Source organism: Mobula birostris, chromosome 12, assembly GCF_030028105.1.
Source record: "Mobula birostris isolate sMobBir1 chromosome 12, sMobBir1.hap1, whole genome shotgun sequence".
Classification (NCBI taxonomy): Eukaryota; Metazoa; Chordata; class Chondrichthyes; order Myliobatiformes; family Myliobatidae; genus Mobula; species Mobula birostris.
The window spans coordinates 45,111,691-45,138,432 of record NC_092381.1 but is presented as its reverse complement, the minus strand read 5'-3'; the positions used below and the strand labels follow the sequence as shown (position 1 = coordinate 45,138,432).

General features: G+C 42.8%; 1 protein-coding gene across 2 annotated transcripts in view; it reads left to right on the top strand.

The window, feature by feature from the left end:
- The window catches only part of pomgnt1 (protein O-linked mannose N-acetylglucosaminyltransferase 1 (beta 1,2-)), an 82,877-nt gene extending 61,863 nt beyond the window's left edge, over window positions 1–21,014 (top strand). Inside the window, exons 18-21 of one of the 2 annotated variants that reach the window (XM_072273715.1) lie at window positions 3,289–3,333; window positions 3,700–3,835; window positions 17,355–17,464; window positions 18,757–21,014. In XM_072273715.1, the coding sequence (XP_072129816.1) occupies window positions 3,289–3,333; window positions 3,700–3,835; window positions 17,355–17,464; window positions 18,757–18,829 (364 nt within the window). In that variant the 3' untranslated portion in view covers window positions 18,830–21,014. Of the gene's footprint in view, window positions 1–3,288; window positions 3,334–3,699; window positions 3,836–17,354; window positions 17,465–18,756 lie in introns of those variants that run through there. The other variant, XM_072273717.1, reaches the window with a different exon arrangement.
- Window positions 21,015–26,742: the final 5,728 nt, after the last annotated feature.

Sequence of the window (26,742 nt, the reverse complement as noted above, 5' to 3'; positions counted from 1 at the left end):
CCTCCACTTCCTCATCCAGGTCATTTACAAAAATCACGAAGAGTAAGGGTCCCAGAACAGGTCCCTGAGGCACCTCACTGGTGACCGACCTCCATGCAGAATATGACCCGTCTACAACCACTCTTTGCCTTCTGTGGGCAAGCCAGTTCTGGATCCACAAAGCAATGTCCCCTTGGATCCCATGCCTCTTTACTTTCTCAATAAGCCTTGCATGGGGTACCTTATCAAATGCCTTGCTGAAATCCATATACACTATATCTACTGTTCTTCCTTCATCAATGTATTTAGTCACATCCTCAAAAAATTCAATCAGGCTCGTAAGGCGCGACCTGCCCTTGACAAGGCCATGCTGACTACTCATAATCATATTATACCTCTCCAAATGTTCGTAAATCCTGCCTCTCAGGATCTTCTCCATCAGTTTACCAGCCACTGAGGTAAGACTCACTGGTCTATAATTCCCTGGGCTATATCTACCCCTTTTCTGAAATAAAGGAACAACATTTGCAACCCTCCAATCCTCTGGAACCTCTCCCATCCCCATTGATGATGCAGGGATCATCGCCAGAGGCTCAGCAACCTCTTACCTTGCCTCCCACAGTAGCCTGAGGTACGTCTCATCTGGTCCCGGCGACTTACTCAATTTGATGCTTTCCAAAAGCTCCAGCACATCCTCTTTCTTAGTATCTACATGCTCAAGCTTTTCAGTCTGCTGCAAGTCATCACTACAATCACCAAGATCCTTTTCCATAGTGAATACTGAAGTAAAGTATTCATTGTGCTATTTCCTCTGGTTCCATACACACTTTCTCACTGTCACACTTGATAGGTCCTATTCTTTCACATTTTATCCTCTTGCCCTTCACATACTTGTAGAATGCCTTGGGGTTTTCCTTAATCCTGCCCGCCAAGGCCTTCTCATGGCCCCTCCTGGCTCTCCTAATTTCCTTCTTAAACTCCTTCCTGCTAGCCTTATAATCTCTAACATTACCTAGCTTTCTGAACTTTTTGTAAGCTTTTCTTCTTGACTAGGTTTATTACAGCCTTTGTACACCACAGTTCCTGTACCCTACCGTAACTTCCCTGTCTCATTGGAACGTACCTATGCAGAACTCCACACAAATATCCCCTGAATATTTGCCACATTTCTTCCATACTTTTCCCTGAGAACATCTGTTTCCAATTTAAGCCTCTAATTTCCTGCCTGATAGCCTCATAATTTCCCTTACTCCAATTAAATCCTCTTCTAACTTGTCTGTTCCTATCTCTCTCCAATGCTATTGTAAAGGAGACAGAATTATCTCCAAATGCTCTCCCACTGAGAGATCTGACACCTGACTAGGGTCATTTCCCAATACCAAATCAAATATAGCCTCTCTTCTTGTAGGCTTATCTACATATTGTGTCAAGAAACCTTCCTGAACACACCTAATAAAGTCCACCCCATCTAAATCTCTCACTCTAGGGAGATGGCAAATGATATTTGGGAAATTAAAATCTCCCATCATGACAACTCTGTTATTATTACACCTTTTCCAGGATCTGTTTCCCTATCTGCTCCTCAATATCCCTGTTACTATTGGGCGGCCTATAAAAATCACCCAGTAAAGTTATTGACTCCTTCCTGTTCCTAACCTCCACCCACAGAGACTCCATAGACAGTCCCTCAATGGCGTCCACCTTTTCTGCAGCCGTGACACTATCTCTGATCAACAGTGCCACGCCCCCACCTCTTTTGCCTCCCTCCCTGTCCTTTCTGAAACATCTAAAACCCAGCACTGGAAGTAACCATTCCTGTCCTTGAGCCATCCAAGTCTCTGTAATGACCACCACATCATATCTCCAAGTACTGATCCACGCTCTAAGCTCATCCGCTTTGTTCACAACACTCCTTGACGTTAAAATAGAAACATCTCAAACTTTCGGTCTGAGCGCGTCCCTTCTCTATCACCTGCCTATCCTCCCTCTTGCATTGTCTACAAGCTTTCTCTATCTGTGAGCCAACCTCCTCTTTCCCAGTCTCTTCAGTTCGGTTCCCAGCCCCCAATAATTCTAGTTTAAACTCTCCCCAGTAGCCTTAGCAAACCTGCTTCTCAGCTTCCTTCCTAACTCCCTGTTGTCTTTTTTTCAAGACCTCTTCCCTTTTCCCCCCTATGTCATTGGTACCAATATGTATCATGACCTCTGGCTGTTCTCCCTCCCACTGCAGGATATCTTGGACACAGTCTGAAACATCCCGGACCTTGGCACCTGGGAGGCAAACTTCGCTCCGAGTTTCTTTCTTGTATCTACAGAATCGCCTGTCTGACCCCCTAACTATAGAGTCCCCTATCACTACTGCCTTCCTCCTCCTTTCACTACCCTTCTGAGCTACAGGGCCAGACTCCGTGCCAGAGTGACGGCCATTGCCGCTTCTCCCAGGTAGGCTGTTCCCCCCCAATGGTACTCAAACAGGAGTACTTATTGTCAAGGGGTACAGCCATAGGGGTACTCTCTCGTACCTGACTCTTCCTCTTCCCCCTCCTGACTGTGACCCATCTGTCTGTCTCCTGTGGCCCCGGTATGACCACCTAACTATAACTCCTTTCTATCACCTCCTTGCTCTCCCTGACCAGGCGAAGGTCATCAAGCTGCATCTCCAGTTCCCTAACTTGGTCCCTCAGGAGTTGCAGCTCGACATGCCTGGTGCAGATATGGCCGTCCGGGAGGCTGGGAGACTCCAGGACCCCCCACATCTGACACTGAGCACAGAAAACAGGCCTCACACTCATACTACCTCCTTTCCGCAATTAACACATTTAAACCTACCTAGCCCTGTCCCGTTACTGCCTAAGCCCGTTGAGCCAAAGCCCTACCACACTGCCGCCTCTCACTCGGCTGCCTGCAGGATACGGCTGTCTTTTTAAACCTTTCGCGCACTACTAGCTGATGTCGTGCCTTCGCAGTCTCGCTTCTCTTTTACCCCGAGCAGTAAAAAAAACTCCCTTCACTCTGAAAAATCAGCCGTTCACTCACAGTCTTCTTGCTCCGAATCAAAAACCTTTGAAGATTCCTTGCCTTTTTAAACCTTTCGCACACAATAGACTTATGTGCTTCATTTACCTAATGTTGGTATCTGACTTTTAGGCATTTTTTTGAACCCGAAATTTACTTGTGCCCCATTCTTGTATTTAGATCAAAATCTATTTGTTTTTACACTTTATACTAATGATTCTTAAAGCCATTTTAAAACATTGTTGATAAAATATCTTTGCGTGCTCATGGGCTCAAACTTGACCTCTTTTCCAGTTTGAAAAAGGATGCGTATGAGAATGAAATTCACAAGCTGGTAAGGTAAAGTAGTGCTTTGTTTAAATAAAACTGCTCTCCTTCTCACTCGTTTTCTTTCTGATCCTGTTTCCTGTTGAATATTTATATAGGATAAGAGGACAGGTTGTAAAAGCAGCTACAGCATTGTTTAGTTTTTCATTTCAAGAATTTCTGTGATTGGAAAATGTTTACTCACTTGTCATACCATTATCTTTAATAAGCAGCGATCGTGTTTAACTACGTCTTGGTTAAGAAATTATCCTTAGCGGTAATCAAACAGTTCGGTAATTGTTGATGAACTAAAATGAACCTGTTCTTTGCAGTGTATACAGTGTAGCTCAGCTTCTGTAGGCCTCTTGGATTTCTAATAATTGGTGGTTATTCCTACAGGGAGGCCAAGGTTCTAGACCATACCAAAAACCCCTGTGAAGATAGTTTCATTCCAGACACCGAAGGAAAAATCTACATAATGTATATTCGAATGGAACAGGAAGATGATTTTATTACATGGACACAGTTAGCAAAGGTAAGAGGAATTTTCTTCTTCCGGTTTGAGCCTCAAAGAGTGACTCAGAGAGAGGCGCAAGAAATATTAGTCTGAAATTAGAAGGTACTTGACTGTGTAAGCATGGTGTATCTGCATTATGTTTGGGGAAAATCCCATACTGATTTGTGGTTCAGCAGACGAAATGCGGGGTTTTCCTCCTGTTTAAGGAATGGTAAAGCTAAGAGAGACCTGATCATTGTAAAGGGATTTATCTTGATTGGAATGTAAGTCAAGAGTTTTGGGGGAATGATTTAAGTAGTTTGCAGATGATACCAGAACTGACTTGTTACTGTTGTAAAGCTGTAGAATTTAGGAAAATATAAGTGATTTGCTTAGGGTGAAGAAAAGTGGCAATTGGAGTCTATGGGATTTGTTTGGGAGGGGGAAGGGGAAGGGTGAAAACAAGGCAAAGGAATAAATGGAAATAGGGGAAAGATGAAGTGCAGAAGACCAAATGACATTCTACAGATTCCTCAAGATAGCTTGCAGGTCAGTAAGGTAATTACAAAGGTAGTTTATCAGTGGAGAAATGGAATGTAAAAGGAAGGAAATCATGCTAGAGTTGTGTGAAACATTAAACATACAGTTTAGAATTCTGCGTAGCTCTGGTCATTGCATTTCAGGAATTGTGAAGCACTAGAGATGATGAAGAGGATATGTACAGGTTACCATGGCTGAGAGAAATGGTTATGGGAAATGATTAACTAGGTTATGCTTTGTTTCTTTAAAACAGAGAAAGCTGCGGCAGGATTTAATCAAGGTGCATAAAATAGTGGCATAGAAAGATTCTTTATATTTTCCCTTTCCTTCCCAGAGAAATTGTATCACCTTAATGGTAAGGTAACAGGATTATAAAAGAATTGAACACGTTCTTCTATCCAGGTTCAGTGAGGACAGAAACTTTTACTGCGTTTAATTAGTGGACAAGCAGTCACTGGGTTAAAACCTGCAAGGTTGGGGGAAGAAAATTGGGATATGTGGTTACACTAAGTAGTATTTTCAGACTAGATGGCCCAGTTAGTTGCCTGTGAAGTAATCTTCTGATTTAAATTGAAGTTTAAGAGAGAGTTGGTGACAATTCCTTCTGGAGTTTTTGTGCCAGTTTTAAAAGATGAACAGGGCCTGTTCGGACTCGCCTGTGGAGCGGGAGATCACCGAGAGAGTTGGCAATAATTCCTTGTTTAGTTGCTGTGCCAATTTTTAAAAGCGAACTGGTCCTGTCAGAACTTGTCTGCAGAGTTTAAGATTGCTTGGTTATTAGTAACTTGACAAGGGCCATTAGAAAGAGACAAAGTATAAGTGGAGTGGCTGTTGTGGGAGTGGTCCCGTGTTAAGAGTGAGAGGCTTTGGCTCTGCTGGCAGAGGCTCCAGGTAATTTTCTAGTAAGTTTTTTTTCTTTACTTAATGATACATATCTAGTGCATTGAGAAGGAAACGTAGAAAGCCTGCAGGCCCTTTGGTCCACAATGCTGTGCCGAACATGTACTTACTTTAGAAATCCAGGCAACACACATCAAAGTTGCTGGTGAACGCAGCAGGCCAGGCAGCATCTCTAGGAAGAGGTACAGTTGAAGTCTCGGCCTGAAACGTTGACTGTACCTCTTCCTAGAGATACTGCCTGGCCTGCTGCGTTCACCAGCAACTTTGATGTGTGTTGCTTGAATTTCCAGCATCTGCAGAATTCCTCTTGTTTGCGTTAGAAATCCAGGAGTCACTTAAAAGAGCCTATCGTATCAGCCCCCACCACCGTTGCTGGCAGCCCATTCTACACACTCACCACTCTCTGCGTTAAAAAAACAACAACAAATTATCCCTGATATCTCTTCTGTGCCTGCTTCCAAGCACCTTTAAACTGTGCCCTCTTGTGTTGGCCATGATCCAGGCATAATGGCATGTTCTTTGAGAGATGAGGGAACTCTGGGAGATCACCAGTCTCCCTGATAACTACATCTGTACAAAGTGCTTCGAGCTGCAGCTCCTTAGAGACCATGTTAAGGAACAGGAGCTCCATCGGGATGACCTTTGTCTCATACGGGAGAATGAGATGGTGATATATAGGAGCTACAGGGAGGTAGTCACCCCTAAGTTGTTGGGGGCAGGTAGCTGGGTGACTGTCAGAAGAGGGAAAGGGAATAAGCAGCTAATGTAGAGTCACCATTCTCCACAATAATAATTATACCGCTTTGGATACTGCTGGGAAGAGGGGGGATGACCTACCAGGGGAAGACGCAGTGACTGGCGTTGAGTCTGGCTTTGTGGCTCAGAAGGGGAGGAGGGAGAAGAGGTGTGCAGTATTGGTAGGGGATTCCGTAGTTAGAGGACACCCTAATGGTATGCTGCCTCCCTAGTGCCAGGGACGACTCTGATTAGGTCCACACCATTCTAAAGGGGGAGGGTGAACAGACAGATGTTGTGCTATATATTGGTTACCAACAACATGGGTAGGAAAAGGAATGGGGTCTTAAAGAGTGAATATAGGGAGTTAGGTAGAAAGCTGAAAAGCAGGGCCTCAGGGGTAGTAATCTTGATTGCTGCCGGTGTCTTGTGCCAGTGAGGGAAAGAATAGAATGATCTGTCAGATGAATGTGTGGCTGAGGAATTGGTGCAGGGAGCAGGGTTTCAGATCTCTTCTGGAAAGGTATGACCTGTACAAAAGTCCTCCTTTTTTAAAGAAAGGGGCTTCCCTTCCTCCACCATCAACTCTGCTCTCAAACGCATCTCCCCCATTTCACGCACATCTACTCTCACTCCATCCTCCCGCCACCCCAATAGGAATAGGGTTTTCCTTGTCCTCACCTACCACCCCACCAGCCTCTGGGTCCAACATATTATTCTCTGTAACTTCTGCCACCTCCAGTGGGATCCCACCACTAAGCACATCTTTCCCTCCCCACCCCCCCGCTTTCTGCAGGGATCGCTCCCTACGCGACTCCCTTGTCCATTCGTCCCCCCCATCCCTCCCCACCGATCTCCCTTCTGGCACTTATCCTTGTAAGCGGAACAAGTGCTACACATGCCCTTACACTTCCTCCCTTACCACCATTCAGGGCCCCAGACAGTCCTTCCAGGTGAGGCGAAACTTCACCTGTGAGTCGGCTGGGGTGATATACTGCGTCCGGTGCTCCCGATATGGCCTATATATTGGCGAGACCCGACGCAGACTGGGAGACCACTTGCTGAACACCTACGCTCTGTCCGCCAGAGAAAGTAGGATCTCCCAGTGGCCACACATTTTAATTCCACATCCCATTCCCATTCTGATATGTCTATCCACGGCCTCCTCTACTGTAAAGATGAAGCCACACTCAGGTTGGAGGAACAACACCTTATATTCTGTCTGGGTAGCCTCCAACCTGACGGTTTGAACATTGACCTCAGACTTCCGCTAATGCCCCACCTCCCCCTCGTACCCCATCCGTTACTTATTTATATACACATACTCTTTTTCTTTTTCTCTCTCTCCTGTTTCTCCCTCTGTCCCTCTCACTATACCCCTTGCCCATCCTCTGGGTTTTTCCCCCCTCCCCCATTTCTTTCTCCCTAGGCCTCCTGTCCCATGATCCTCTCATATCCCTTTTGCCAATCAACTGTCCAGCTCTTAGCTCCATCCCTCCCCTTCCTGTCTTCTCCTATCATTTTGGATCTCCCCCTCCCCCTCCTGTCTTCTCCTATCATTTTGGATCTCCCCCTCCCCCTACCACTTTCAAATCTCTTACTAGCTCTTCTTTCAGTTAGTCCTGTCGAAGGGTCTGGGCCCGAAATGTCGACTGTACCTCTTCCTAGAGATGCTGCCTGGCCTGCTGCGTTTACCAGCAACTTTGATGTGTGTTGCTTGAATTTCCAGCATCTGCAGATTTTCTCGTGTTTGGGTTACACCTGAACTTGAGAGGCACCAGCACCAATAGAGCTGTTTGGAAGGGTTTAAACTAGTTTGGCAGTGGGATAGGAACTGGAGTGATAGGGCTGAAGATGGGGCAGGTGGTACACAAGTAGGTGCAGTGAGATTGTGAAGAAGGACAGGCAGATCATATAGCAAAATTGCAGTCAGTGGGGTGAGTTGAAGTATGGGGAGGCGCAAAATCAAAAACTGATTAAAAACAGAACTGAAGATGTTATATTTGAATGCACACAGCGTGTGGAAGAAGGTAGATGTTCTTGTAGCACAGTTAATGATTGGCAGGTGTGACATTGTGGATATCACTAAGTCGCAACTAAAAGAATATCATAGTTGAGAGCTTAACATCCAAGGATATGCGTTGTATTGAAAGAATAAGCAGGTAGACAGAGGGAGTGGTGCTGCTCTGTTGGTACAAAATGAAATCAAATCTTTAGAAAGGGGTGACATAGGACCTAAAGATGTAGAATCCTTTTGGGTAGAGTTAAGGAACTACAAGGGTAGAAAGACCCTGATGGGAGTCAAATACAGCCTTCCGAACAGTAGCTAGGATGTGGGGATTAACTTACAATGTGAGATAGAAAAAGCATGTGGAAAAAAAGAATGTTACGATAGTCATGAGTATTTCAATATGCAGATAGATTGGGAAAATCAGGTTGGTGCTGGATCCCAAGAAAGGGAATGTGTAGAATGCTTACGAGATGGCTTATTAGAGGAGCTTGTGGTTGAGTCTATTAGGGAAAAAACAATTCTAGTTTGGGTGTTGTGCAATTAACCAGATTTGATTAGGAAGTTAAGATAAAGGAACCCTTGGGAGGTAGTGGTCATAATATGATAGAATTCACCCTGCAGTTTGAGAGGGAGAAGATAAAGTGAGATGTATCAGTGTTACAGTGGAGAAAAGGGAATGAGAGAGGAGCTGGCCAAAGTTGATTGGAAGGGGACTTTAGCAGGATTGACACCAGAACAGCAGTGGCTGGAGTTTCTAGGAGCTATTTGGGAGGCATGGATAGTTACATCCAAAGAAATAGTATTCTAAAGGGAGGCTGAACAACTGTCATTGATGAGGGGGTCAAACATGGCATAAAAGAAAAAGAGAGGGTATATAATATAGCAAAAATTAGTGGGAAAGAGGATTGGGAAGCTTTTAAAAACTAACGGAAGACAACTAAAACCATAAGGAGAGAAAAGATGAAATTTATGGATGATATGAAGATAGGTAGAGGTGCAGATAGTGTTGAGGAAGCAGGAAGTCTGCCTAAGGACTTAAATGGAATATTCTACACTATTCTAGACAGAAGGACTTAGTGGCAGAGGGAATATAGTGTAGGGAAGTGTTTAGTTATGCACCTTGGTAGAAGGAGTAAGGCATTGACTATTTCCTAAGCAGGGAGAAAATTCAAAAATCGGAAGTGCGAAAGGACTTGGAAATCCTCATGCAGGATTCCCTAACATGCAGGTTGAGACAGTGGTAAGGAAGAAAAATGCAATGTTAGCATTAATTTCAAGAGGTCTAGAATATAAAAGCAAGGATGTAATGCTGAGGCTTTATAAGGCATGGGTCAGACTGTACTTGAAGTGTTGTGAGCAGTTTTGGTCCCCTTATTTAAGAAAAAATGTGTTGGTATTTTTGTGGGGGTGGGAGGGGTTTGTTACCTTGCTGCTGCTTTTGTGTGGGAGGGGGGAACCTGGGGGGTGGTCTTTGGGGTTCTAACATTTTAACTGCCATTCATTCTGTGCACTTCTCTGTTTCTGTGGATGTCTGCGAAGCAAAAGTAGTTCAGGGTGTATATTGTATACATTTCTCTGACATTAAATACACCTATTGAAACCTATTGAGACAGTCCAGAGGAGGTTCATGGAAATAATTTCAGGAATGAAAGGGTTAAAGTATGAGGAGTGTTTGATAGCTCTGGACCTGTACTCACTGGAGCTTAGAGAATGCGAGAGGATTTCATTGAAACTCATCAAATACTGGAAGGCCTAGAAACTGTTTCCTGTAGTAGTGGAGTCTCGGACCAGAGGGCACAGCCTCAGAATAGAGGGATGTCCATTTAGAAAAGAGATGAGGACTAACTTCTTTAACCAGAGGAAGATGTATCTGTAGAATTCATAGCCAAAGATGACTGTGGGGGCCAAGTCATTAGGTATATTTATAGTGGAGGTTGATAGGTTCTTGATTACCTAGGGTGTCAAAGATTACAGGGAGAAGGCAGTCAGGATAGAATAGCAAAGCAGACTCATTGGGCCGATGGTCTCTGATTCTGCTCCCATGTCTTCTCTCATGGTTTTAAATTGGAAAATCCCTTTAGGTTATAATGGATCAATTAAAAAGATGGTTGTCTTTTTGTGATGTTTTATTCTGCCATTGAATGCTATCAATATGTCCCAATTGGAAAAAGTCATCTGTTATTTTATGGCATTGTGTAAAAATAAACAATTTCTGGAACAGCCCTGTTGCACTTAATTTTCTTCTGGTGTTCTAGAAATTGTAATTTTTTTACACACCTGGAAAAAGACTCTTGGAGTTTAAATTAGAAGCCAATTATTTGTGCTAACTCTTTGAAATCAATCCCATCCAGCTCTTATATTAGCAATGGAGGCAGTATGAAACTGAGTCACTGGACTATTTCCTGGAAAGAAAAGGTGTAAAGAAAAGAGTGGCCAAAAAAATTAAGTCTGAATTCTTTCGAGCTTAGAAAAAGGAGAGCTGATTTTATTGAAACACAAGATCCTGAGCGGCACAACAGGGTACATGCTAATATCTTTCCACTGATGGTATGAACTTGAATGAGGGAAAATAGAAGTTTAGAGAATAGTCATTTGAAGTTGGGGTGCAAAGGAATAACTTGAGAGGTTAATGAATCTCTGGAACTGTCTACCCTGGAGTGTTGTGGAAGCTAGTTAAAGAAGTAAAGAAAACTGTGGAAATTAAAGTTTATGGGGAACTGGCACAGAAGAGGTGAGGAGGCTGGGAACAAATGAGTCGTGGTTACATTAATGGTGAGACAGGCTTGAGGGACTGAGTATCCTAACCCTGATGGATTTTTTTTCTTATGTCCTTGCACCAGAGCTTAAATTTGCTTCCACTGCCCTTCCAGCTAATATATTTGGCACAACAATTTGTATTTGTTGCCTCTGACTGTAATAAGTCAGAAATTGCTAGGAACACTCTGGATTAATAGCATCTGTGGAGATAGAAACCAAGTTCATGACCTTTCACTTGTAATTAGAAATGCTTAAGAACAAGTTCTGCTGAAAGCTCATCTACTTGAAACTTTAAACCAGTTCTCTCTCCACAGATGCTTCCTGGTCTGCTGAATGTTTTCAAAATTTACAGCATTTTATTTTTTGCATTTTGATTGTCTCAAGCTTTTTGCAATTTTCCCGTAACCTGTATCCTATTTCTGGTGCCATTTTCTAAAATTCGTTCCATGAAAATCAACACCCACTAATCGTCCTCTTAATTTTCCTTATTTGAAGGAAAACTGCCCCCTTTCTGGGCTTTCCACATAAACGAAGTCCCCAATCCTAATGAATACATGAAATCCCAATAACTACTCCTGCTTAGTACTGTTGGGGGGACGGCCTATCTGGGGGAAGCTATAGTGGCCGCGCCTCTGGCACAGAGTCTGGCCCTGTGTCTCAGCAGGGTAGGGAAAGGAAGAGGATGGCAGCAGTGATAGGGGAACTATAGTTAGGGGGTCAGACAGGTGATTCTGTGGACGCAGGAAAGAAGCACGGATGGTAGTTTGCCTCCCAGGTGCCAGGGTCTAAGATGTTTCTAATCGTGTCCACGATATCCTGAAGTGGGAAGGAGAATGGCCAGAGGTTGTGGTAAATATTGGTACCAATGACATAAGCAGGAAAAGGGAGGAGATCCTGAAAGCAGACTACAGGGAATTAGGAAGGAAGTTGAGAAGCAGGAACACAAAGGTAGTCGTCTCGGGATTACTGCCTCTGCCACGTGACAGTGAGTAGAGGAATAGAATGAGGTGGAGGATAAATGCGTAGCTGAGGGATTAGAGCAGGGGCAGGGATTCAGATTTCTAGATCATTGGGACCTCTTTTGGGGCAGAAGTGACCTATACTAAAAGGATGGGTTGCACTTGAATCCCAGGGGGGCCAATATCCTGGCAGGGAGATTTGCTGAGGCTATTGGGGAGAGTGTAAACTAGGATTGCTGGGGGGTGGGAACCGAACTGAAGTGACGGAGGAAGAGGCGGTTGGCTAACAAATAGAGAAAGCTTGGAGACAGTGTGAGAGGGAGGATAGGCAGATGATAAGGGATGCAATCAGACCGATGGTTTGAGATGTGTCTATTTTAATGCAAGGGGTATTATGATCAAAGCAGATCAGCTTAGAGCGTGGATCAGTACTTGGAGCTATGATGTAGCCATTACAGAGACTTGGATGGCTCAGGAGCAGGAATGGTTACTTAGAGTGCCAGGCTTTACATGTTTCAGAAATGACAGGGAGGGAGGCAAGAGAGGTGGGGGCGTGGCGCTGCTGATCAGAGATAGTGTCATGGCTGCAGAAAAGGAGGAAGTCATGGAGAGGTTGTCTACAGAGTCTCTGTGGGTGGGAGTTAGGAACAGGAAGGCGTCAATAACTCTACTGGGTGTTTTTTATAGACCACCAAATAGTAACAGGGACATCGAGGAGCAGATAAGGAGACAGATTCTGGAAAGGTGTAATAATAATAGGGTTGTTGTGGTGGAAGATTTTAATTTCTCAAATATCGGTTCGCATGTCCCTAGAGTGAGGGGTTTAGATTGGGTGGAGTTTGTTACGTGTGTTCAAGAAGGTTTCTTGACACAATATGTAGATAGGCCTACAAGAGGAGAGGCTGTACTTGATCTGGTATTGGGAAATGAACCTGGTGAGGTGTCAGATCTCTCAGTGGGAGAGCATTTTGGAGGTACAGGTTTCTCCCGCCATCCGAAGGTAGAGCGTTCCTATGAAATGGTTCGTAAGCCGGAATGTTGTAAAGTGAAGAGACAATTACCATTTATTTGTATGGGAAAAATTTGTGAGCGTTCGCAGACCCAAAAAAAACCTACCAAATCATGCCAAGTAACACATAAGACCTAAAATAACAGTAACATATAGTAAAAGCGGGAATGATATGATAAATACACAGCCTATATAAAATAGTAATACTTTTCTACAATCATTGCCGCACTGTTCTCCATAGCGGAAATCTCACGCAAGCGCTCTCGGCAGAAACACTTTCTCCAGTAACCTTTAAGCTATGAAGCTGCCAAATCATACCAAATGAGACACAAAAATACACAGCATATATAAAGTAGAAATAATGTATGTACAATGTAGAATCACTTACTGGAATTGAGAAGTCAGCACCAAGCACACTGATGATGGTGTGTTAGGCTGAGTCGTCGGAGGTTGGGGTGGTGTACTGGTCCCCAACCTCCGGGCAGCGAACCGATACTGATCCAAGGAGAATGCAGCAGTAGCCGGGACGCACCCAGCACATCTTTAAGAAAAAAGCCGAAATGAACAAGCTAATTAATTAGGTGCTGCCTGGCACGTAAATGTCGGCCCAGATCAGAGGTGACGCAATCGCCTCTGATCTGGTGTTTTCACGCAGTTGCTCCTGGATGACTTCACTTTCAGTCCGTTCGTTATTGCATTCGGTTTCGATTGTTATCCTTTCCCCTTCCAATTGCATCAGCTCTTCATCTGTCAGTTCTTGGTCATGGGATGCCAAAACCTCTTCAACATCATCTTCGTCAACTTCCACAAGCCAAACTCACTTTGTCCTTGCTTCATTCACCACGATCAAAACGCTTAATTATGTCTAGTTTTACGCTAAGTGTAACACCCTTACGGGCTCTTTTCGGCTTTTCCAATACCTTAGAGCTCATCTTGCTAACAGCTGCTCACAGGCATGTGTTTAAGCAATGCCGGCTGGAATGCAGTTCCGGGGGAGGAGCTTGACTGCTCTTTTTTCGTAACAGTGAAAACACCTTCTGTTAGCGAAGATAGGTAACTAATGTAGGTCTTTCGTAACAGCGAGGTTTCGTAAAGCGAACGTTCGAAAAGTGGGGGACACCTGTAGTGATCACAATTCTACCTCCTTTACCATAGCATTGGAGAGGGATAGGAACAGACAAGTTGTGAAAGCGTTTAATTGGAGTAAGGGGAAATATGAAGCTATCAGGTAGGAACTTGGAAGCATAAATTGGGAACAGATGTTTTCAGGGAATTGTTTGGAAGAAACATGGCAAATATTCAGGGGATAGTGTGGGGTTCTGCATAGGTATATTCCAATGAGACAGGGAAAGGATGGTAGGGTACAGGAACAGTGGTGTACAAAGGCTGTTGTAAGTCTAGTCAAGAAGGCTTACGAAAGGTTCAAAAAACTAGGTAATGATAGAGATCTAGAAGATTATAAGGCTAGCAGGAAGGAGCTTAAGAATGAAATTAGGAGAGCCAGAAGGGGCCATGAGAAGGTCTTGGCAGACAAGATTAAGGAAAACCCCACGGCATTCTACAAGTATGTGAAGAGAAAGAGGATAAGACGTGAGAGAATAGGATCAATCAAGTGTGACAGTGGAAAAGTGTGTATGGAACCAGAGGAGATAGCAGAGGTACTTAATGAGTACTTTGCTTCAATATTCACAAGGGAAAAGGATCTTGGCGATTGTAGGGATGACTTGCAGCGGACTGAAAAGCTTGAGCATGTAGTTATTAAGAAAGAGGATGTGCTGGAGCTTTTGGAAAGCATCAAGTTGGATAAGTCTCTGGGACCGGACGAGATGTACCCCAGGCTACTGAGGGAGGCAAGGGAAGAGATTGCTGAGCCTCTGGCGATGATCTTTGCATCATCATTGGGGATGGGAGAGGTTCCGGAGGATTGGAGTGTTGTGGATGTTGTTCCCTTATTTAAGAAAGGAAGTAGAGATAGCCCAGGAAATTATAGACCAATGAGTCTTACTTCAGTGGTTGGTAAGTTGATAGAGAAGATCCTGAGAGGCAGGACTTATGAACATTTGGAGAGGCATAGTATGATTAGGAATAGTTAGCATGGCTTTGTGAAAAGCAGATCGTGCCTAATTGAATTTCTTTGTGGATGTGACTAAACACATTGATGAAGGTAGAGCAGTAGATGTAGTGTATATGGATTTCAGCAAGGCATTTGACAAGGTACCCCATGCAAGGCTTATTGAGAAAGTAAGGAGGCATGGGATCCAAGGGGACATTGCTTTGTGGATCCAGAACTGGCTTGCCCACAGAAGCAAAGAGTGGTTGTAGACGGGTCATATTCTGCATGGAGGTCAGTCACCAGTGGTGTGTCTCAGGGATTTGTTCTAGGACCCCTACTCTTCGTGATTTTTTTATAAATGACTTGGATGAGGGAGTGGCAGGATGGGTTAGTAAACTTGCTGATGACACAAAGGTTGGAGCTGTTGTAGATGGTGTGGAGGGCTGTCAGAGGTTACAGCGGGACATTGATCGGATGAAATCTGGGCTGAGAAGTGGCAGATGAAGTTCAACCCAGGTAAGTGTGAGGTGGTTTATCTTGGTAGGGCAAATATGATGGCAGAATATATTAGTAATGGTAAGACTCATGGCTGTGTGGATGATTAGAGGGATCTTGGGGTCCGAGTCGATAGGACACTCAAAGCTGCTGCGCAGGTTGACTCTGTGGTTAAGAAAGCACATGGTGCATTAGCCCTCATCAATCGTGGAACTGAGTTTAGGAGCCGAGAGGTAATGTTGTAGCTATATAGAACCCTGGTTAGACCCCACTTGGAGTACTGTGCACAGTTCTGGTCGCCCCACTATGGGAAGGGTGTGGAAACTATAGAAAGGGTGCAGAGGAGATTTGCAAGGATGTTGCCTGGATTGGGGAGCATACCTTATGAGAATAGGTTGAGTGAACTCGGCCTTTTTTCTTAAGCGACGGAGGATGAGAAGTGGCCTGATAGAGGTGTGTAAGATGATGAGAGGCATTGATCATGTGGATAGTCGGAGGCTTTTTCCCAGGGCTGAAATAGCTAGCACGAGAGGGCACAGTTTTAAGGTGCCTGTAAGAAAGTACAGAGATGTCAGGGGTAAGTTTTTTGCACAGAGAGTGGTGAGTGTGTGGAATGGGCTGTCTGAGACGGTGGTAGAGGTGGATACAATAGGGTCTTTTAAGAGACTCCTGGACAGGTACATGGAGCTTAGAGGAATAGAGGGCTATGAGTAAGCCTAGTAATTTCTAAGGTAAGGACATGTACGGCAGAGCTTTGTGGGCCGAAGGGCCTGTATTGTGCTGTAGATTTTCTATGTTTCTATCTCTTTACTTTCTCTGCAACCATTAATATGTTGTTTTTCCTCCTTCATGTAGTCATGATATAATGGAACTTTTGGGACAGAGTTGGCATTTACTTTACTTTCTACTTTATTGTCACCAAACAATTGATACTAGAACATACGATCATCACAGCGATATTTGATTCTGCGCTTTCCGCTCCCTGGATTTTAAGTATTAAAAATTAGTAAATATTAAAAATTTAAATTATAAATCATAAATAGAAAATAGAAAAATGGAAAGTAAGGTAGTGCAAAAAAACCGAGAGGCAGGTCCGGATATTTGGAGGGTATGGCCCAGATCCGGGTCAAGATCCGTTCAGCAGTCTTATCGCAGTTGGAAAGAAGCTGTTCCCAAATCTGGCCGTACGAGTCTTCAAGCTCCTAACCCTTCTCCCGGAGGGAAGAGGGACGAAAAGTGTGTTGGCTGGGTGGGTCGTGTCCTTGATTATCCTGGCAGCACTGCTCCAACAGCGTTCAGTGTAAAGTGAGTCCAAGGATGGAAGATTGGTTTGTGTGATATGCTGCGCCGTGTTCACGATCTTCTGCAGCTTCTTTCGGTCTTGGACAGGACAACTTTCAAACCAGGTCGTTATGCACCCAAGAAGAATGCTTTCTACGGTGCATCTATAAAAATTAGTGAGATTTTTAGGGGACAGGCCAAATTTCTTTAGTTTTCTCAGGAAGTAAAGGTGCTGGTGGGCCTTCTTGGCAGTGGACTCTGCTTGGTTGGACCAAGTTAGGTCATTTGTGATATTGACCCCGAGGAACTTAAAGCTTTTGACCTGTTCCACTTGCGCACCACCGATGTAAATTGGGTCGTACGGTCTGCTACTCCTCCTGAAGTGAACAACAATTCCTTCGTCGTTGAGGGATAGGTTATTGTCTTCGCACCATGCCACCAGGTTCTTAATTTCCTCTCTGTACTCAAACTCATCATTATTCATCAACTACTGAACTTTTAGATTGTTTTCTTTCTTTAGTAATGTAGTTAGTGTTTGCATTATTACTTGGCTTTAAAACTGTTGCACTTGCCTATGTTGTGACATTGAGGTCAAAAACGTGGCATTGAGTCTCTGGTTATGGATAATGAATAACTCTTGCTTGTTCTCCTTCTATAAAGAAATGCTTAAATATGATTCAATTGCAGGAAATGACTCCTTAGTAAATCTATATAGTGAAGATTATACTGTTAAATGTTGAATTGATGATGCTGATTTTGTGTTGTCTATCATTGGCTTACACTGATTGTCTAAAAATTACAGTAATTCTATTTTTCAGTGCTTGCACATCTGGGACCTAGATGTCCGAGGTAACCACAAGGGTATGTGGAGGCTGTTCAGAAAAAAGAACCACTTGCTTGTTGTGGGGACACCTTCCTCTCCTTATTCGTAAGTATCATTCTCTCATTAAGCCAGTTTTAAATTGAAGCAACACACATCAAAGTTGCTGGTGAACGCAGCAGGCCAGGCAGCATCTCTAGGACGTTTCAGGCCGAGACCCTTCGTCAGGACTAACTGAAGGAAGAGTGAGTAAGGGATTTGAAAGTTGGAGGGGGGAGGGGGAGATCCAAAATGATAGGAGAAGACAGGAGGGGGAGGGATAGAGCCAAGAGCTGGACAGGTGATAGGCAAAAGGGATATGAGAGGATCATGGGACAGGAGGTCCGGGAAGAAAGACAAGGGGGGGGGGGGGGGGACCCAGAGGATGGGCAAGAGGTATATTCAGAGGGACAGAGGGAGAAAAAGGAGAGTGAGAGAAAGAATGTGTGCATAAAAAGATGGGGTACGAGGGGGAGGTGGGGCCTTAGCAGAAGTTAGAGAAGCCGATGTTCATGCCATCAGGTTGGAGGCTACCCAGACGGAATATAAGGTGTTGTTCCTCCAACCTGAGTGTGGCTTCATCTTTACAGTAGAGGAGGCCGTGGATAGACATGTCAGAATGACACTCAGGTTGGAGGAACAACATCTTATATTCCGTCTGGGTAGCCTCCAACCTGATGGCATGAACATCGGCTTCTCTAACTTCCGCTAAGGCCCCACCTCCCCCTCGTACCCCATCTGTTACTTATTTTTATGCACACATTCTTTCTCTCACTCTCCTTTTTCTCCCTCTGTCCCTCTGAATATACCTCTTGCCCATCCTCTGGGTCCCCCCCCCCTTGTCTTTCTTCCCAGACCTCCTGTCCCATGATCCTCTCGCATCCCCTTTTGCCTATCACCTGTCCAGCTCTTGGCTCTATCCCTCCCCCTCCTGTCTTCTCCTATCATTTTGGATCTCCCCCTCCCCCTCCAACTTTCAAATCCCTTACTCACTCTTCCTTCAGTTAGTCCTGACGAAGGGTCTCGGCCTGAAACGTCGACCATACCTCTTCCTAGAGATGCTGCCTGGCCTGCTGCGTTCACCAGCAACTTTGATGTGTGTTGCTTGAATTTCCAGCATCTGCAGAATTCCTGTTGTTTGCGTTTAAATTGAAGCATTTCTTTTATATGATTCTTTACGGTTTACTTGAGAAGTTTCTGATCAGTTGGAAGATTTTGTTTTAAAGTTAAATGAGATATAACCAATTTTCAGTGACTACATGCAGTTGAATTTTGCTGTGTATAAGCCTCTTCATAGAATAAAACATTTTCCAAATGTCTTATTGATATTTTCAGGACATTTCTTTCTTTTTTTTAAACAGGGAAAATAAGCCTGCATCTGTTATGCCAATATATCTTGAGCCACCTCCAAAGGAAGATGTGGAAATGAACTGAAGAGGACAATCAAGAAATTTAATAATGACGTTCTTGACTACTTTATACCACTATATTTAATGTACTGTTATCATGATGTTTACATGTTAAATGACCTGCTTCAACAAAAGAAAACAAAGTTAGAAATGGCTAATACTTGATTAATTGTAAAGCTATTATAGATTTTAGTTTTATAAATTATGGATTGATATATTTATTTTACCTGAATGCTGAAACCACATTTTCTGAAATATTAGAACATAAGAACATAAGAAACAGGAGCAGGAGTAGGCCATCTGGCCCGTTGAGCCTGCTCTGCCATTCAATAAGATCATAGCTGATCGGGCCATGGTCACCTACCAGCCTTTTTTCCATTACCCTCAATTCCTCTACTATGCAAATACCTATCCAACCTTGTCTTAAATATATTTACTGAGGTAGCCTCCACTGCTTCATTGGGCATAGAATTCCATAGATTCACCACTCTGGGAAAAGCAGTTCCTCCTCATCTTTGTCCTAAATCTACTCCCCTGAATCTTGAGGCAATGTCGCCTATTTTTTGTCTCACCTACCAGTGGAAACAACTTTCCTGCCTCTATCTTATCTATCCCTTTCATAATCTTATATGTTTCTATAGGATCTCCTCTCATTCTTTTGAATTCCAGTGAGTACAATCCCAGATGACTCAAATCTCTTTTCAGTCTAACCCCCTCATCTCTGGAATCAACCTGGTGAACCTCCTCTGCACTGCCTTCAAAACCAGTATATCCTTCCTCAAGTAAGGAAACTGGAGTGATGCGCAGTACTCCAGGTGCCTCACCAGTACCCTGTACAGTTGCAGCATAACTTCCCTGCTCTTAAATTCTACACCTCTGGCAACAATGAAGGCCAACATTCCATTTGCCTTCTTGATGCCTGCAAACCAACCCTTTGCAATTTATGCACAAGCACTCCAAGTCCTTCTACACAGCAGTAATCTGCAATCTTTAACTATTTAAATAATCTGCTCTTCCATTTTTCCTTCCAAAGTGGATGACCTCGCATTTACCAACATTGTACTCCATCTGCCAGACCCTTGCCCACTTTAGCCTATCTATATCTCTCTGCAGACTCTCCATATCTTCTGTACAATTAGCAATGCCAATCATGTGGTTAGATAGTGTAACTGATGTATCCAAAAGATAATGAATGGGGTTCTGATTTATTCAAGCTAAATGTTATTGTTGAATTTGACGAAACAGATTTCTTCAAGCTAGTGTATTTTCTTACACCACAAGTGTTTCTACTGTAATTATCTTGCTGTATTTTGTACAGATTGTTAGCCAGAATTTTATCTCAAAGCTTTATCATGTCTTCAAATTCTAAAATATGTTAAGTATTAAATATGTAAGCTATTGAGGTTTTTTTTTAAAAAAGGGATTTGTTTATTGGGAGTAAAACTAAGAAAGAATGATTTAGTATCCTGCTGGACTGACATATTTAAAAGAAAGCACTAACATTAAGGAGCAGGACAATCTAACATTAATTCTTGTTAACTGGAATTGCCAGGTTGTTATTTAATTAACCTCAACTTGGACTAATTATTATTTCCTGACCTGTTTTATATAAAAGAGAAGTTTGTTTATTTGCTTATCTTGAATTGTGTTGTCCATTTATAAATAATTAATGTTTATATTTGTATATAAAAGAAGCCAGTAAACTATCGGTACCCTTTCAAACCACAGTGTTGTTCTGGGCTGACAGAAAACCATCTGAGCTCCTTGAATGTTTAAACCACTTAATTCAAGCAGGTGCTTTTCCCTTTGTTTTATTTCACCCATGTTGTACCCCAGCACAATGCCAACAGCAAATTGTATAGCTGAAGTTTTGTTTGCTTCAGAATGAACTGCCTGATTCAAATTTACAAGATTATAAAACAGTAATCCTAATTTTAATAAAATGTTTTTAAAGCCTCATTAAAGCTGCTGATGGTTGATGGAATGGTAGAGGTAGATTGTGGGCGAGGCCTAGAACATCATCCATTTCACACAACAAGCAATACAGTATATACTTGTTTGGTCTACAAAATACAAAAATGTTCTTAGCAAGAATTTTTCAAAATGTAGTGTGGAGGATATTTAAGCACGGCAAATTGATCAGTTCTTTGCTCGTTTCTGGTGAGAGAGAATATTTAACGCAAATTAATTATGTAGCATCCATCTATATTTTCCTGCAGTGCAGTATCCAGGCCAGTTCCATTCATAATCTGTTACTGTTATTTTTAAAAATACACTAGAACTTGGAAACTCATTGTAAAATGCTTACTTAATAGAATTTCGTCTACAGAATGATGAGGTGGACCTTTTTTTGTGTAAATTTTAGAGCTGACCTTTTGAGTTCTCGTTATCAACAAGTCCCAGGTGGCAGTTGCTGTAGAAAAATCTATTTGGATAGTTGCTGAAAGACGTTATCTCCAAAAATATGTATATATCTACCAACAAGATAACAAACAATACTCAAGATAATTGGACATTACTAATTTCTTGTCATCTACTAATCCCTAATTTCAAAGTTTGTAGAAATGCTAGTTTTCAAACTGCCAAATTCATTGTGCCTCAGCTGAAGTAGCAATAAGATTTAATCATGTGTTAATCCTCAAGTTTTTATTACCTGTGGAAGCTATGTTGGAGTTTAGCAGTTCCTTATTCAACCTCTTCTGGAGCTTTAACTGCCATGGTGAATTTATCTCCCCATAACCTTCACAAATGATTCTCTGAATGATGAGCAGACAACACACTAGTACAGTTCCAATTCTTCAACCAGTTTGAAATTTAGAGTAGCAGAGACTCTCTTATAAGAATCCTTTGCAAAAAATGGGTAATTCTATTCAACCTGAAATTGAAAAGACTTTTAATATTTTGTGCTTAACCCACTGAGGCAGATGAGTACCTAAACCTGCTTTGCCCTTGAAATGAGTTGAAATAACTTTGCGGTAGTTATCTTGCAATTGAATTGGATTGATTGTTCCAAAGATCTTGACCTAAATCATAAGGAGTGGGCCCCATGCAACATTTTCAATAGCTAACATCAAGCTAGCAAATCTAATAGTTACTTAAAGTTATTTGTTTGCCTCCAGACAATCTAGTGTTTGTATCAGAAGATGGCTACCAGATTTTGATTATTGACTAAGTATTATAATAAGTGGAAATTAATATTAAACACCAGGAATATAAGCTACCAAATTTTGGACTAACTCTTCTAATGACGTTTGGGCAGTTTTTTCCCTTGTACCTTTGTGATTGTACTTTGTGGAAGGTGCTTTATAAATGCAGCTTTAGGAGTAGAATTAGAACAGTCTAAAAGGAGAATGTGTTTTGAACTAAGGCCACTGGAGCTCTTACTCTGCACTTGCTTCGTAGGCTAGTGTGAGAGAAAGTTTCTGCTACCTATTAGTATTCAATTAATTGGGTCTGTTTCAATTTGACTCAGATCATCGTCAAATTCAAATATTGAGTTTGTCTGACACTATGCACAGCAAGTTAAATTTGCTGATGTGAAGTGATTGGCTCTGAACTGAGCTGTTGGTCACATTAACAGTAGTTAATTACTCAAAACTGCAAAGGTTGCTGCTTCTCATAAATAGAAAGTTCTCTCACAAATGTGTTGTCCTCAAAATGCGAGCATTTCTGAAGATCTATGCATTCTGTATACCTATCTCCATTGTTGCCTTTAGTTAACTTTGGTATTTCAGATACTAAAGCAATCCCTAATAGGGATCAGACTAGTTGACAACAATAAAGAGATTGCATTTTCATACATTCGATAGATTACTGCACTGTAAAGCTCCTTCACTGTAACGTTATCTGCACGATGAGCTTCAGTTGCATCTACAGCTTCAGACTGCTTCCTTCAATACTTTAATTTGCTTAATGCAATGTCATTTCTTGCTACAGGTACTAAACATAATGGAGGAAAAGGGATTGTGTAGGTCATGTTGCGACTACAACCTACCATTAGCTTCGGATCAGCATTTGAATAAAACATTTTGTATATTGTAAATAAGCAGATGCTGACAATTAAACAGTATTGTACGTGTTTTCAGTATATCCTTCCATCGAAGATGTTTTTTATGTTTGTATTTTGCAAATGCATTTTTACTTGGTTGATGTTTCTTTCGGTCATCATACTACTTGTAGTGACTCGAATTAGCATTGTGAATCCAACTATTAAGAAGGGTAAACCATTTTGATGCGAACAATGTTAACTCAATATAGTTTTAGCTTGACCTTGAATCTTGTTAGTTTAGGACTTGAGCCAGTGATTTTCTACTTGTTATCTATAAACTTATCTAGCAATCAATTGGGGAAAGTTCTCATGTCCCACGTTGGAAATGCAAATAGCTGGATTGAGACAATTTTGATAAATTCAATCTAATTGGGGCTACCAATGAAACGAATTTCGGAGATGTGTGTCTGATTACATAATTTGGGGATTATTTTTGAAGATAAAAAGTGCTACACATCAGGGACTGCCAAATAAAATTTAAAGACTGACTTCACAAGTTTCAGTGAGACATTTTAGAGGTTAAAACCTAAAGACTTATCTGAAGTCCAAAAATGTGCAAGACTGTCTGCAATACTTGTTACCTTTTGTTTTGTGTGCTTAGCAATCCCCCCCCCAACCTTTCTGCTCACTTTACACTCATGACTGTGTGGCTAAGCACAGCTCCAAGCCATATGACACCACTATCAAAGGCTGTGATGAATCAGCATATAGGAGGGAGATTGGAAATGTGGCTGGAGAGGGTCAGCAACTTTAAATTCCTCGGTATCATTTCAGAAGACCTGTCCTGGGCCCAGCACATAATTACAAAGAAAGGACAGCAGCATCTCCACTTTCTTAGGAGTTCACGAAGATTTGGCATGACATCGACAACTTTATACAAGTTTGTTGTATACAGACATCTATTGATGCTTCTGGACACATCTTCAGTGATGTTCCTGGAATCATCGGGTGTTTCGGGTCTTTCAACATCATACAACCTCCTCCAGGTGACCCAGCTGGGGCTGATCAGACCCTAGCTTGTGTCCAGATGGCTAGCTACTTATGACTCCATGGCTCCCCTCTTTTGAGCCACAGCCATCTTGAGGCCCTCTCTGCCGCATCGGTGGTACTGCGGATGGCTCTCCTCTTCCTCTCTCCCTCGATGCCCAAAATGCTGAAGGCTCTAACTAAAGAATGGGCTACGAATCCCCTACAACCAACCTCTACTGGGACAATAATGGTTGTCATGGCTTGTGGCTTCCTATCAACCCCTCCCTTCGCCGTTGCCTCCAGAGTTTGGTTAACATGTTCATCACACTGCTTCTACAGTGAAGTCATGTTGTCGGATCTATGGTGGAGAATATATTGCCTGGCTGGATCACAGCCTGGTAGAAACACCAATGCCCTTGAATGGAAAGGCCTATAAAAAGTAGTGGATAAGGCCCAGCTGATCACAGGTAAAGCCCTCCCCATCACTGAGCTCATGTACACTGAACATTGCAAAAAAGCAGTAACTGTCATCGGGAATCCCCACAACCTCGGTAATGCTTTCTTCTCACTGTTGCCATCAATGTATGGGGTGTCAGGGAGGGGTAGCACCTCTGGTGGGGGAACATGTCATGTCCTTCGCAAGGCGGTTAGTCCACCTTCGCTCCCCACCTGGCACTCAGCTCTCACCTGTGGCTCCCCGTAGCTGTTTGCATGCGATAGTGGCCATACCCCGGGCAGTGGCTTCGACAAGCCAGCTAAACCAGGCGAGGGTAGCCGATGGGTCTCAAGCCCTCGGTGAGATAGGGAGTTGTCTATCCCAGTATGTGAAGACAGAGTCCGGCGGATTGAGCGGATGAGACCAATGGAAGGTCCAACTGTCAAGAAGGTGGTCTCTGCAAGCGTCGTGGAACGTGTAGAGCAGGACAAGACAAGACGTTCTGGTCATCCACTGCATCTCGTCCCATCTCCAGCCGTCTTGCCACTGGATCCAGATGGGAATTGAGAAGAGAAAGTGAGGCTTTCCCTCACTTAAATCCAAATCGCGCGCTAGTCTCGACACCATCATAATAGCATTGAGGTCCTCAGGGACATCGACGATGGATGAACACTGCCATCAGTAAGAAGGTACAGCAACCTCAGGACTCACGTGACTAGGTATGGGGACAGTTATTACCCCTCAACCATCAGGCTCTTGAATCAAATGGAATAAATTCACTCAACTTCACCTGCCCCATTATTGAAGTGTTCCCGGAACTTATGGACTCACTTTCAAGTACTCTTCATCTCATGTTCTCGATATTTATTGCTTATTTATTTCTTTTTGTATTTGTACGGTTTTGTTATCTTTTGAACACTGGTAGAACACCTCAGTTGGTGTCTTTTACTGATTTTATTATGGTTATGGATTTATTGAGTATGGTGGTGTTGTGGATAGTGTAGAGGATTGTCGCAGATTGCAGAGAGACATTGATAAGATGCAGAAGTGGGCTGAGAAGTGGCAGGTGGAGTTCAACCCGGAGAAGTGTGAGGTGGTACACTTTGGAAGGACAAATTCCAAAGCAGAGTACAAAGTAAATGGCAGGATACTTGGAAGTGTGGAGGAGCAGAGGGATCTGGGGGTACATGTCCACAGATCTCTGAAAGTTGCCTCACAGGTAGATAGGGTAGTCAAGAAAGCTTATGGAGTGTTAGCTTTCATAAGTTGAGGGATAGAGTTTAAGAGTCGTGGGGTAATGATGCAGTTCTATAAGACTCTGGTTAGGCCACACTTGGAGTACTGTGTCCAGTTCTGGTCGCCTCACTTTAGGAAGGATGTGGAAGCATTGGGAAGGGTACAGAGGAGATTTACCAGGATGCTGCCTGGTTTAGAGAGTATGCATTATGATCAGAGATTAAGGGAGCTAGGGCTTTACTCTCTGGAGAGAAGGAGAATGAGAGGAGACATGATAGAGGTATACAAGATTTTAGGAGGAATAGATAGACTGGACAGCCAGCGCCTCTTCCCCAGGGCACCACTGCTCAATACAAGAGGACATGGCTTTAAGGTAAGGGATGGGAAGTTCAAGGGGGATATTAGAGGAAGGTTTTTTACTCAGAGAGTGGTTGGTGTGTGGAATGCACCGCCTGAGTCAGTGGTGGAGGCAGATACACCAGTGAAATTTATGAGATTAGTAGACAGGTATATGGAGGAATTTAAGGTGGGGGGTTATATGGGAGGCAGGGTTTAAGGGTCAGCACAACATTGTGGGCCGAAGGGCCTGTAATGTGCTGTACTATTCTATGTTCTATGTTCTAAAATGAATCTCAGGATTTTATATGGTGGCATATTGTATTTTGATAATAAACTTACTTTGAACTTATGCTGCAGTGCCTCTTACACCAAGTTCTTGTACTGAATCAATTGCAGCCTTGCTTTGAAGGGTTATTTCCTAATTTTAAACAGATTTCTTGAGCTAGAGGTTATTCTTTGAAAATGGGTATTTTGCCAGGCGAATTAAATGGTCCTACACAAATTACCCATTGTAATTCATGAGTCTTTGCAGGATCCAAGTGATCAAAATAGACTTTGCCTTTGCTTTCCAGCATTTATTTGTGATAAGCTAAATATAATTTGTGACAATTGATTGTTTCTTGATTGACATCCATTGATCAACCAGTAAGTGCCATCTACAATAGTTAATTGCCTATACTATATCAACAACAGCTTCCAAACCACTAATGTTGCCACAAAAAAAAATGAGCAGTACATATTTGGGAATGCCACCACCTACAGATTTTCCTCCAAATCACACACCATCCTGCATAATTTGGAAAAATGGAAAAAAAGTAAAAGTAAGTCTTTTCATCTCTCTCTAGGGCAAAATAATCACGATTTCTTTGTGCCTCTATGAAAAATTGTTCTGACCATTGCATTAATTTCT